The following is a 12708-nucleotide window of genomic DNA, read 5'->3' on the forward strand; positions in this document are numbered from 1 at the left end:
ACTTCATCTGTCCTTGAAAGTTAGGCTTTTCTCACCTTAGAAAAACAGTTTTAGGAAATATAAGGACCCTTGTGAGATGTGTGTGCCAGAGAATATAAAATAAATAAATAAATAAATAAATACTATTTCTGTTTCACATCATGTTCTACAATTAAAATTTTTATATCTTACAAAAAATACCCGATTGTTGCACATAATGTGAAACGAGGGTAGTAAATAAAAGCACTCAATATAGAATCCCATAAAATTGGCTCTTTTAGTAAAAATAATTGCGATGCATCATGGTGTACTGTCAAGCTGTCCTTTAACACAGATATAGTTATGTATCTTGTAGCTACACTGAAACAAAATAATTATGCATCATTCTCATGCTGATAGCTGCTAGAAAAAACTAAAATATCAAATCTCTTTCTATTAAATTATTAAATAGGATCTATGCGCCAGTGTCTGCCATGAAAGGGCGCACCATAAAGAATGAGAAACAATACTTTGAAGAATCAATTAAAGAATTATGTGCAACTTCATTCTTCATCTGGGGATCACTTCAGAGATGGTGATGGGGGCAGAGCTAATGTGAATAGAGCTAGAGCCAGCAGATGTCTTACCCTTTTGGGTATCTGGAAAGAACCCTGGGGCTGCCAACTCCTTCTCATTTAGATGTACTTTCGGAGACAGCATTTCAATAACCTGACTCATCAGCGGCCTTCTATTAGCGCCAGCTTGGGTGCAGAAGAAAGCCACTATTATGTACCTCATAACCATGTCCTCTGGATATTCCCCCATTTCTGAATCCACTAGCTCCAGCAATCTTCCTTCCTCGTACAATTGCCAAGCCTATTGAATGACACCATACCATCTCTATGAGCTTGGTAACCAATATGGTCAACCAGAAAGCATAGAAACACTAAACAAATAGCATCAAAGTACAGGACGGGGAAAAGATAAAGCATGAATGCAGAATAACTGCACCAGATGTTTGCTACAGTCTGAGCATTATGAGACTACCAAGCCACAAGTTATGTTGTCTAAGCATTAATAAAAAACCAGCCAAAAAGAGATGGAAAGACAGCGAAGGAAAGGCTAAGGTACAACAATAAATGTACATACCCATTCCAGAAGAAGTTTATTTGATCCACCCCAATTTGACTTGGAACTGCTTTGACCACTAATTATTTCAAGTATAAGCACACCAAAGCTGTAAACATCTGCCTTCATTGTCAGATGACCACCCATAGCATATTCTGGTGCCAAGTAGCCGCTGCATCATAATCCAAAAATTGAGTAAATTTTGGACTCCTACACAAGTTTTCACCCTTTTCAATCCCATTTGTTTTGGAATTGACAATGCAGAACCAGTGTTAAGGTGAGAACAATGAACTAATAATGTATAGAGCTTAGATAATGATTCATCCTGAATCATCAATGGTCACGAATCATCAAGTTGAACTCAAAAGTGGGAACTGGGAAGGTGACACCCCACCTAAAAAGATAATTATGGTATTAAGCATTTAGCACAAGATGGGCTAGGTGCAAAACCTCAACTATGGAGTAATTGACCATGACTTGGTTAAGTTACTAATGTTTTATACAACGCATTTTACCAGTCCGATCTAAATAAGTGTGAACCTAATAAATGGAGTGATTGACCATGACTTGGTTAAGTCACTAATGTTTTATACAATGCATATTACAAGTCCGATCTTAACAAGTGTGGACCTCATAAATGGAGTAATTGACCATGACTTGGTTAAGTTGCAAATGTTTTATACAATGCATATACAAGCCCAATATTATTAAGCAAGCACTTCCTGTCATATGAACAGAGGAATGGAAGCATAACTATTAGAGAAAAAGCTTTGACGAAGTAAAGAATACATACGTTGTTCCAGCTATTCTGGTGCTGATATGAGTAATATCATCAGGGAAAAGTTTAGCCAACCCAAAATCGCCAATCTTTGGTAGAAAGTCTTTATCAAGGAGTACATTACTTGCTTTGATATCCCTATGCACAATATGTGGCACAAGTTCTTCATGAAGAAAAGCAAGAGCCTTGGCAGTACTCAAACATATAGCAGACCTCTTATCCCAATTCAGTTTACTACGATCACTGGTATAACCTAATAGAATAACAGTTAAAACAAACTTTTTTGCAAAGACCATCAAGTAAGAATCACTAAGAGGCTGCTCAGCTTATTCTATTAAAATTTTGATCTTACCTATTAATGCACGGTCGAGACTGTTATTTACAACAAACTCATACACTAAGATGCGGTTAGCTCCTTCGACACAACATCCAATTAACTCAACTAGGTTTGGGTGCCTGACATTCGAAATAGTATTTATTTCAGTCAAAAATTCACGCAATCCTTGTTTTGATTCAGCAGAGAGTGCTTTCACAGCAACTTGCAGTCCACTTTTGAAGGTTCCCTAGCCAAAATAAACAACTAGATCCGATAAGTAACATGTGACACTAAGTCTTCATAGAGAACCAATTATATTTGATGAAGTACATTTGAACAACAATAAAACAACTAATCACTTGCATACATGGGACACCAATCACGCAATTCAAATTATATCTCACAAAGTGTATGGCTACATATTTACAGAAAGGAGTATAAATACAGCACTAAGAATGAACTTGAAAAAACAAATAGGAGGTGTGAGGGCATGGAGATGAACTAAATGACAACTTGGGAAAAAGTGACAGAGTAAAATACTCAGCAGTCAATCCAAACACTAAGCAGTTAAGCACCATAAAACCACAACACAACCACAAGGATATACACAGATTACCTTATATACTGTTCCAAAGCCTCCACGCCCTATTTTATTGCTCAAATTAAAATTATTTGTTGCTACTCTTAACTCACTGTATGAAAAGTGTCTGATGTTCTTAAGCAACTGCCCTGTTTACAAAATTAAAAGAAACTATATTAGCTTTAAAAGGGAAAAGGTATTGAATAAAAAAGGGATAAAATGGCTTCTTAAAATGTCACAATAATACTTACAGGTAAAAACCAGATCAATAAGAAAGAAGTAACTTAACCTAAATTCAGAGTGATAAATTCTGTGTGCATGGATTCATGGAAAAATGAAGTGCAACTTACATGGCTAAACCACTCATTCAAAAAGAACCGTCTCACAATACAATCAAAGAATTACTAAACATTGACATGTATGATATATGTAGAAAAGAGTGGAACTACTTGCGAGAAATTGCGACTGAACCAGTCACTCATACGTCATAACACCAACAAAACAGATATCACTCATTCAATAGTGACTCGTGTCATACGAAAATATAACAGTTCCAGAATTGCTCCTTCCTCCTCAAACTGACCACCTTTGACTTTTATGATCAAACCTTGTACTAGCTAACCATTATTATTGATAGCTACCTAGAAGTAGAACACATACAAGATATAATCCTACAGAAATATCCACTGAGAGGTATAAAAAAAGAGTGTTTTGAGTCATAAATCAAAATATTGTTTGAGAATCTAAAAGGTTTTATTAAACCTTCGACAGCAAAAGTACTTGGTATATATATTTTTTCTGGTCTGCGTATCTATTTAGCACGAAAATGACTTGGGTTTTGGCTAAGGAAGCGTTTTGAAAACAGGAATTCCTTAAGTTCCAGCCATTTCCAGGCTTCATTAACAAGGAAACGGTGGGGTTTCAGAAACTAGGAAACCTCAGGTGTTTGCGTGCTTCCAGTAGTATTATACTTATCATGTCACTTCAACCAATTCTTTAAAATTACTTGTGAGAGTTGTGTACTTTTGACTGCAACATTTTGGGGCAGAAAAAAATGGCCCTACATTCCCATGTTATAGAGATAGCCTCGACTAATCATAAGTTATTAAGTCAATACAAGAAGTTATTACATTCGACTGCTCAATACCAAGAAACCCCTTCCCTACAAGCAGGGAATAAAATAAATTAATCCTAAGACAACTAAAATAACTTCTACTGACCATTTGCGAGTCAGTGAGAAACATTATCACGTTTACCATGAACTAAATCAACTTAATTACAACATATTGTAGCAATTACACAATATTGAACATGAAAAGCAGTAAATAGTTAAGATAATATTATGTTTCTTAGTAACCTTACCGTCTACTTCTTTCAGATGTGCAGCAGGATTCTTTTTCTTCTGTGAAGAAGGGTTTCCAAAGCAGCCACAGCTCATATCTGCTTGTTTGCAAGATGTATTACAAAGCTCATATGAGACAAATCATTATTAATACAATAAACCCCAGACACTGTCTGTACCCAGAATTTAATACAGGAATTTAAGTAATATAAGTATATTTTCTCACAATCCTCTAGATTATATAAATCCAATTTTTTTTCCAAGTAACATTAAATTATCGAAGCAGCTTTTGCAGAAACCCATCCACATGATCAGAAACATAAAACTATAGTATAAAATTTTCTCTCAACCCACCAAAATATAAATCATATCATGATTATAAAATGAAATTACCCCCCACAAACTGAAAAATGAAGAAAAAAAAAACATAATTAGCAATACCCATCATTTCTTTCTTAATCAAAATTGAAATAATGAACTACAACTTAGTTTACCTAAATTACTTGAACTCAAAATTGAGCTCAACCTCATTTTAAAAGTAAAAAGTCAAAGAAACCCAAATAAATTAAACCATAAAAATACAGTAATCAGCAACAAAATTACCCTTAAAGATCTAAGAGAAAAAAACACCATGATCAGAATTTCAAGCATCATTTAACATCAAATCAAAATAAAAACAGTAGACAAATTAATTACCTTGTGCTTACAGAAGATGATGGTGGCAGTTATCATTAAAAGGGCTTGAAAATCTGAGCTTTCATACAAAAAATTACACCCCTTGATTTGTTTTTGGATTTTATAGGTAACAAACCAAAAGTTCCCAAGAGTTTTTCCTTTTTTTTTAAAAGAAAAAATTAAAAAAAGATGGGTTTTTATGGCAAGAAAATGGTCCAAAAAAATTATTTAAAGAAAAAAAATGAATTTATTTTTATAATTCAGAAATGTCTTTATCTTGCTAGTTGCTACCCTCTTACATAAGCTGGAAATGGAAAAGGTAGGACAGAGAACGGAAACCTGAAACTAAGTGGTTGGATTTTGGATATGCTGTATGAGAAATATTTTCACTCGTATAAAATTTTATTTGGAGATAATCCAAATGTTGATACATTTTCTTGTTTTGGGTCCACAATTTGGCCATTGTAGTTGTGTGTGTACACATTCCAATTTTCATGTTTTGTGTTTTTGACTTTTCGTTTGGTTTGATGTTTGAAGCTTTCATAGTTTGTATATCGTAGTCATGACTTTAAGATGACTGCAACTTGTTCGTAGAATACTAATCAGTGATTACCAGGACATACCAACTTCGCTATCTTGTCTACTCGTATACGTATGGCAACTATGACGTCACGATATTTTTCTGACCGAGTTGACTCGTGATAGGTACTATTTCGATACTTCGTACTCGTATGAAATAACATTTTATTATCTATAAATAAAAAATAAAAAGTTTAGTATGGTATTCCCTCTATTCCTTGTAAATTGTCTTAATTTTTATTTTTAGTTTGTTGATTGTCTTATTTACGTCCAAAGATATTTTCTGCTCATTTAATATCCCTTGTTCATTTTAAAATCTTTGGGCATTATCAAATGAGCGAGAAAAAAACTTTAAAATGTATGTGCACCTATGTGACCTACCTTTATGTTCACCTAGGGTGTATATATAATGTGTGGTTTTTTATTTTCCCTAATTTGACCAACACAATTGTCAATGCAAAACTTTAACTATTATTAATATCTTTATTTACGCTAATAATGAGTACATTTATAAAAAGTTGATATTCGGTAAATCCATAAATATATACATTGAGACGATTCTAACAAGTATTTATATGACTATGTTTGATCTTTAAAACATATATAAAGCATAAATATTGGTCAAGGTGGTGTATGAGAATTGTGGTATAGTCAAACTCGAGCACTTAAAAAGGCACCTAGGGAGTATTCGTTAACTAGGTCTCCAACATTCATCTATAATACGGAGTAATTTTTTTTTTAAAGTGCAATAGTTTAACCGGCAAGAAGTTTTATGAATTTTGGTTTTGTTAAAACAATAGGTGAGTGAGGTTTGTTAAATAATTAAAAATTATTTTTTAAAATTATGAATGTGACTGAAAATGAATACGAAGAAATAATAAAGAAAAAATTAAGACCATATATAAGAGGAAAAATATACGAATAAAAGGTAAAAAGTAGAGTGAATTTTTATTTTTTGGAAGTGTTGCAATAAAATAAAATGATCTGATCTATTTAAGAAAGGAGGGGGCCAAGGTTAGTAACGTTGATAGACATAGACCTTTCTTGTTAATCAAACGACACTTTGTAGGAAAAATTGTCAAAGTGGGCTTTTAATAGAAACAATTTTTCAAAGTAGACGAGTGGCAAAACTATTTACCAAACTAAGCTTTTAGGGTAAAACACCAACCAGGCTGGCGTTTGTAACCTGACCAATTTTTTAAAAAAGTTTCAGTCAAGGCAAAAGCGCTAACCTGGTTGGCATTTTACCGTTGTACCAAAAATGCCAGTTGTATCGGGTATTTCAGGCAGTGTGATGTTATTTTTTTCATTGTTCTTCAAGAAAACGAAAAGCCCCAATTTCCAAACCCTAACCCGCGCCACATTGCTCGTCCAATCCTCCATATTTGCAGCAAATTCATCACATCCCATTACTTAGATCTTCATCATACTCACTAAAAACTATTCCTTCTTCTTTGTTTAACACTTTTACGCAGTAAATTGATCGTATTTGAGTTATGTATTGAACTTAACTACTTTACTTGTTTATGATGTTTTTTTGGGAATTTATGTTTGTAATTTACAATGGTGTACTATATTGTTGTTGTTCAAGTATGCGAAATAAGTATAACTACATTACACATTGTTGTTTAATTATTGAAATTAAGTACATTTATATGTATGTTGTTTAATTTCAAATCATGTATATTTCAAGTATGTTTACGAACTACATTGTTGAATTAGGTAAATTTAAATATATACTACATTGTTGATTAACTAGGTAAATAAGTACATTGTTGAACACTATGTTGTATATACGCTTAGCTTGAGGATTTAATGGAATCATTGTGGTTTTAGTTGTGTTGTGTATTTGTGTCATCTAATATGTGTTCTGATTGTTATGTAGAACATGGCTTCACAATTGATTGTTTTTTTATGCCGTTGGGGGGGTGAAATTTTGTGTGTCGGATCGAACGTCGAGTATAGAGGAGGAAAAATGGAACCGTTGGCATTGAAACCTTGTATGACTTACAATGATTTGTTGAAGAAGGTTTATACTGTAACTGGTTCAAACCCAACGAATGTTGAATTGAACATTAAAATGAGGTTTGAGAGTGCCAATGGGATTCAAATCTTACCTGTTTTGAATGATGACTATTTGGAGGTTTTGAGGGGTGTTGTTGCAATGAGGTCTCTTCCCGCTGATTTGTATGTGGAATTGTGGAAATGGTGCCTCTATGTACTCAACAGACTATTCGATTGACAGAGCAACAACCTACATATCTTCCCTCATACAATACAAGCTCGTTACAAATGCCCTCATACAACATTCTGTCATTTGAATATGGAATGGGATCTTTCAGTAGAATGTTACACGACGATCAATTTTTATCACCGATGTCAATGTTGCAGCAACCTGGTCCATCTACCTCAAACAATAACATTTCATCACCTATCAGTTGCATAGCCGCAAGAACATGTTCAAGCAACACCATCTCAAACTTTGGTGACTGCTGAACCTATTGTAAACGACGAATTGTCTGTTCTTGATATGTATGAGGATACAAATGATGAGGGTGAGGGCGGAGATGAGGAAGAAGTTATAAACAACGAATTGTCTGTTGATGATGTTGTGGCTAGAACTCCATTGCCTTGGTTCACTCAAATAAGCGAGAACTATGAGGTGGACATGTATTGGGCTGATTTGGGGAGCCAGACTTCATTTGTTGTCGGGGGAGAATTTGAGAAGGGCATGATTTTCGATAGTAAGAAAGTGCTCCAGAAAATGGAAAATTGTATTCTATAGAACAGAATCAGTTCTACACCACGGTGACATCGAATGAGAATGTCCTTCATCTTAAATGCAAGAGGGAGTGTGGTTGGTCGCTACATGGTACAAAAACAAATCTAAACACACATGTCTTTAAGATCGTATCTTACAAGGGCCCACATCGTGAGAACTGCGTGAATGAAGTTCCGCCCAGCGATCACCGACACTTGGACTCCTCCATAATCTGTGACTATGTGAAGTTGTTTGTGTAGAAAGATCCATGTTTGAGAGTTGAATTCATACAACATCTCATCTCCAACAAATTTCAATTCGACGTTCCCTATCGAAGAACGTGGTATGCCAAACAGAAAGCTATTGCGTAACTTTTTTTTTTTGGAGAGTTCATACAACAAACTTCCTTTTTTCATGCAAGCCCTCCAAAAGTCAAACCCGGGCACCATAATTTTATGGAAATACAAAGCTATTGCTGAAGGCGTTTACTACAGCAACATGGAGGTGTTTGAACGAGTGTTTTGGGCCTTCAAGCCTTGCATCGATGGGTTAAAACATTGCATGCCTGTTCTCTCTATCGATGGGACACACTTGTATGGGAAATATAAAGGCACACTTTTGGTTTCTACAAGTGTTGATGCTAATTTTCAAGTATTTCCTCTAGCATTTGCAATAGTTGAAGGGGAAAACACCTCCAGTTGGTCTTGGTTTCTAAGTTGCATTCGGGTTCATGTTACTGATCGAGAAGGCTTATGTGTTATATCTGACCGACATGCTGGGATTATTGCTGCAATGACTGACCCGAATGTTGGATTTCATGATCCACGGGCCTCTCACAGGTTTTGCATTCGACACATGGCCTCTAACTTGAGGACTCATGTGAAGAACAACAACATGAGAGATAGGTTCAAGGCTGCTGCTTACCAACACAAAGAAATTTTTTTTGATGAAGATATGCGTTTCATCGGTGAATCTTGTGTCAAGTCCCTAGAGTACATTATGGATGTGCCGTTTCGCAGGTGGTCCTTGTTTCATGACGCTGGTCGTAGGTATGAAATATGTACTACAAATTTCTCAGAGACATTTAACAATGTGTTGAAGGGAGCTCATTTTCTGCCGATCATGTCCCTAGTCGAGTTAACTTTCCACAGAGTTAACAAGTATTTTAATATAAGAAGGGATAGTTCACTTGCTAGGCGTGCCGAAGGATATGCATACTCACCTAAGGTCACTTCCATTTTGGAGAAGAATAACGGAAAAGCAAAATACCATACAATGGATGTCTATAGCCGTCAGCTTGGTATATACCAAGTAAAAACACACCGGGGAGAGAGGATAGGCAGAAAAGGAGGTCATAAGCATACCGTTAACTTCAATTTGAGAACATGTACATGCAACAAGCCTATGATATTTCACCTCGTGTTCTCATGTTCTAGCCGTGTGTCTTAAGTATTTAGTTTCTAAGGAACCATAGGTGGACAGTTTCCTACGATCAGAGGCGTATTCGAATACGTATGCCCCACAATTCTGGCCTATTCCTTGTGAGACGACGTGGAGGACATACAAAGGGCCTAAAATCATTCATGATGAGAGCATGGTCCGAGGACATGGTCGGCCAAAGTCGAAGCGTATACGAAATGAAATGGATGAGACTAACCGTCCACCAAGAAAATGTGGTCGTTGTCATCAGGAAGGACACAATAAGAGAACTTATCTATTTCGAACGGGCGGGTACTAGTATTGGTCTTAGTTTATGTCTTATTTTAATACCATGTTGTGTGAACCATGTTTTCACTTAGGATGTAGCTGATTTCTTGTTTTACATTGTGCAATGAACAGATATCATGGAGGGACACGATCAGGGACCACCACGAGCTGACCCAGGACCAGATACCCTTCTGACACTTCAGGACACCCATCGGAGCCGTGACATATGGGAGCAGTCAGTAAGTTTTCATCTACCAAATATTTATTCTTTTTGGCAATTTTTATGTTAATTGATCTAACAATGTAATTTTGTGGGTTGTACAGTTTGATCCAGCACGGTGCTTGCTTTGCAGGCACCACATTGGCAGGGCGGTGGAAGATTGGGTCATTGACCTGCGTGTACTACATTACATCGATTTTATGGGTTTTCGCGGATTTCGTAGGATGGCCTTCACACCTATAGATCGAGCGCTAATTACTGCGCTCGTTGAGAAATGGAGACGGGAGACTCACTCCTTCCATCTACCAGTTGGGGAGGCCACCGTCACGCTCCGAGATGTGGCGATACTGACACGACTCCCAATACGTGGTAGGGCAGTGACAGGGCCCATTATACAGGACCCTCGTGGCCTTGTTGAGAAGTTGTTAGGGGTGAGGCCCGAGGACGCCGATATTAGAGGCACAAGACTGATACACATGTGGTTACGAGAGACATTTGGGGTGTTGCCTCTTGATGCTGATGATGGAGTCGTTCAGAGATACGCTCGAGCGTACCTGTTCATGTTGATAGGATCGTTATTTAGTAATAAGAGTGGTAGTCACATACAGTTGATCTACCTATAGCTGTTAGAGAACAGCTGGGAGCGGATACGTGACTACAGCTGGGGTAGTGCGTGTCTGGCGACCTTGTATCGCCATCTTTGCAGAGCATCCTAGCGAGATAGATGGGAGATCGGCGGTCCCTTGATTGTGCTTCAGGTAGCCATTTAATTTCATACCATTTTTTAACTATTACGTACTTAACGATGATTAACCTTAACTTGTGTTTTTTATTACAGTTATTAGCTTGGGAGCACATCCACGTTGGTAGGCCAGCTATGGCTGCTAGCCGTTGACGGCAGGATGGCCAGGAGGAAGACGATCAGGAGCATGCATATGAGGCTCCGCCACTCCTTCCACCAGACGTGGCACACGGTTGCAGGTATGTATGACTTATTGTTAAGTTTTCCACATACCGCTTTATTTTGCTAATAATTTCTCATGAACACTGTTATTATATGTAATTAGGTGGCTGGTGCGGAGACTTACTCGTGTGCATGCAGTAAGGGGTTAGATATCTGGATTTTCTCTGGGAGGTATGAGGGTAGTGAAAAATTATGATCTACTTTGTATAACACTATAAGCATACTCGAACTTTAATTTTGACAAAAACCAAGGGTATAATAAATAATGTAAGTATGTCGGTTGTAAAGTTACCCTAAAATGATAAAAAGTCACCCACTCACCCCCTATATAGATTATAGTTACCCAAATACAATAAAGTTACATATGCTTTATTTATAAATTTACTCTCTTTACTTATAAGATATAAAGTAAAATAAAATCTCGGTTTGTGAGCCAAAAAAGTTAAAGCTACCCCAAATTGGATTAAAGTTACCTTACATATTCAAAATATATTAGAATTATTGTAAATCGGGTGTAGTATGGTGAATATATATATATATATATATATATATGTATATATATATAATAAGTTAATAACTAAACATTTAAGAGCATATCGCCCCGAGGCTTCGCTTGAGCCTAAACACTCATGCTTTTGATGATCAATGTAGATGTCATATGGCTTATTATTAAGGAAGTTTTGATTTTTAACACCACAGATTAGCACGAAATTGATTTTTAACACCAAAAAAAAAAAAATTATTTTAACACCACCAAAATTTTAAAAAATTAGTTTTTACCACCACTCATTACACTTACGTGTCAACATTTTATTTGTCCAACATAATTAAAAAATAAAACAAAAATAACCCAGCCACCCTACCTCCACCGCCGGCAGCGCGCCGCCACCACTGCCCCACCCTGACCCCTCTGGTTCCCAACCGAAACCACCTCAAACTTCGCCAGTTCGCCCCCTCCCTTTCCCCCTCCCCACAATCAGCAACCCTCCCCAATGACCACCAAAATAGGGCGTCACTTTTCACACCCCCTACAATCGGCCACCAAAAACGGCCGGTAGCGGTCGAAATCGTCCGGTGTTTAGGGGCTAAGTGGTCGATTTCGATCGTAAGCGGCCATTGTTGGTGGTCATTTTTGGGTGTTTAGAAAAATGGTAGGGCATTTATTGGTGGTTGTTGGGGAGGAGCTGTTAGTTTTGGGGAGGGGGCGGAGTTTCCGATGGTTGGGGCTGGGAATAGGGGTGTCTGGGTGGGGCAAGGGTGGGGGCGTGCAGCCAGAAGTGGGGGTGGGTGTCAAGGTTAGTTTTAGGGTTTTTTTTTTTTTTTTTTTTTTTTTTTTTTTTAAAAAAAAAAAATATTTTTAACTAATAATATGGCGACATGTAGCACAGTGAACCCCACTTAACGGTTTTTTTGGACGGAAACTGTTAAGTGGTGGTAAAATTAATTTTTTTAATTTTTGGTAGTGTTAAAAATCATTTTCATGTTTTTTTGAGGTATTAAAATTTTTTTGAGGTATTAAAAATCAATTTTTTTTTTATTATTAATGATATTCATTTTTCGGTAAAAAAATGTATTTAGATTTGGGACAAACAAAATATGCCCCCCAAAAATGAGAGACTAAGACAATATTTCATATATACAAAGCACTCTGTAATACTTTAGTGGTTACTCACATCTAACGACGTAGCGTTTTTTTTTTC

The 12708-nt window shown here is 36.5% G+C and overlaps 1 protein-coding gene across 1 annotated transcript; it reads right to left on the reverse strand.

The window, feature by feature from the left end:
• Positions 1–112: 112 nt before the first annotated feature.
• LOC110706878 (putative serine/threonine-protein kinase) lies at positions 113–5219 on the reverse strand. Its single transcript, XM_021884858.1, has 7 exons — positions 4799–5219; positions 4123–4200; positions 2797–2909; positions 2217–2427; positions 1880–2117; positions 1108–1258; positions 113–834 (listed from the first exon to the last, which is right to left on the reverse strand). Exons 2-7 carry the CDS (start codon positions 4196–4198, stop codon positions 529–531), a joined length of 1095 nt encoding a protein of 364 aa, XP_021740550.1. The 5' UTR covers positions 4199–4200; positions 4799–5219; the 3' UTR covers positions 113–528.
• Positions 5220–12708: the final 7489 nt, after the last annotated feature.

This window comes from Chenopodium quinoa, unplaced genomic scaffold (genome assembly GCF_001683475.1).
Source record: "Chenopodium quinoa cultivar QQ74 unplaced genomic scaffold, ASM168347v1, whole genome shotgun sequence".
In the NCBI taxonomy this organism is placed as follows: domain Eukaryota; kingdom Viridiplantae; phylum Streptophyta; class Magnoliopsida; order Caryophyllales; family Amaranthaceae; genus Chenopodium; species Chenopodium quinoa.

What these genes read in the sequence shown, in the direction of transcription:
- LOC110706878 (XM_021884858.1), bottom strand. Translation starts at nt 4,198, where the DNA reads ATGAGCTGTGGCTGCTTTGGAAACCCTTCTTCACAGAAGAAAAAGAAT. An exon ending in TCTCGACCGTGCATTAATAG is followed by an intron (nt 2,118 to 2,216) that starts GTAAGATCAAAA and finishes TTATTCTATTAG; the next exon opens with GTTATACCAGTGATCGTAGT. An exon ending in ACCAGAATAGCTGGAACAAC is followed by an intron (nt 1,259 to 1,879) that starts GTATGTATTCTT and finishes ATTATGATGCAG; the next exon opens with CGGCTACTTGGCACCAGAAT.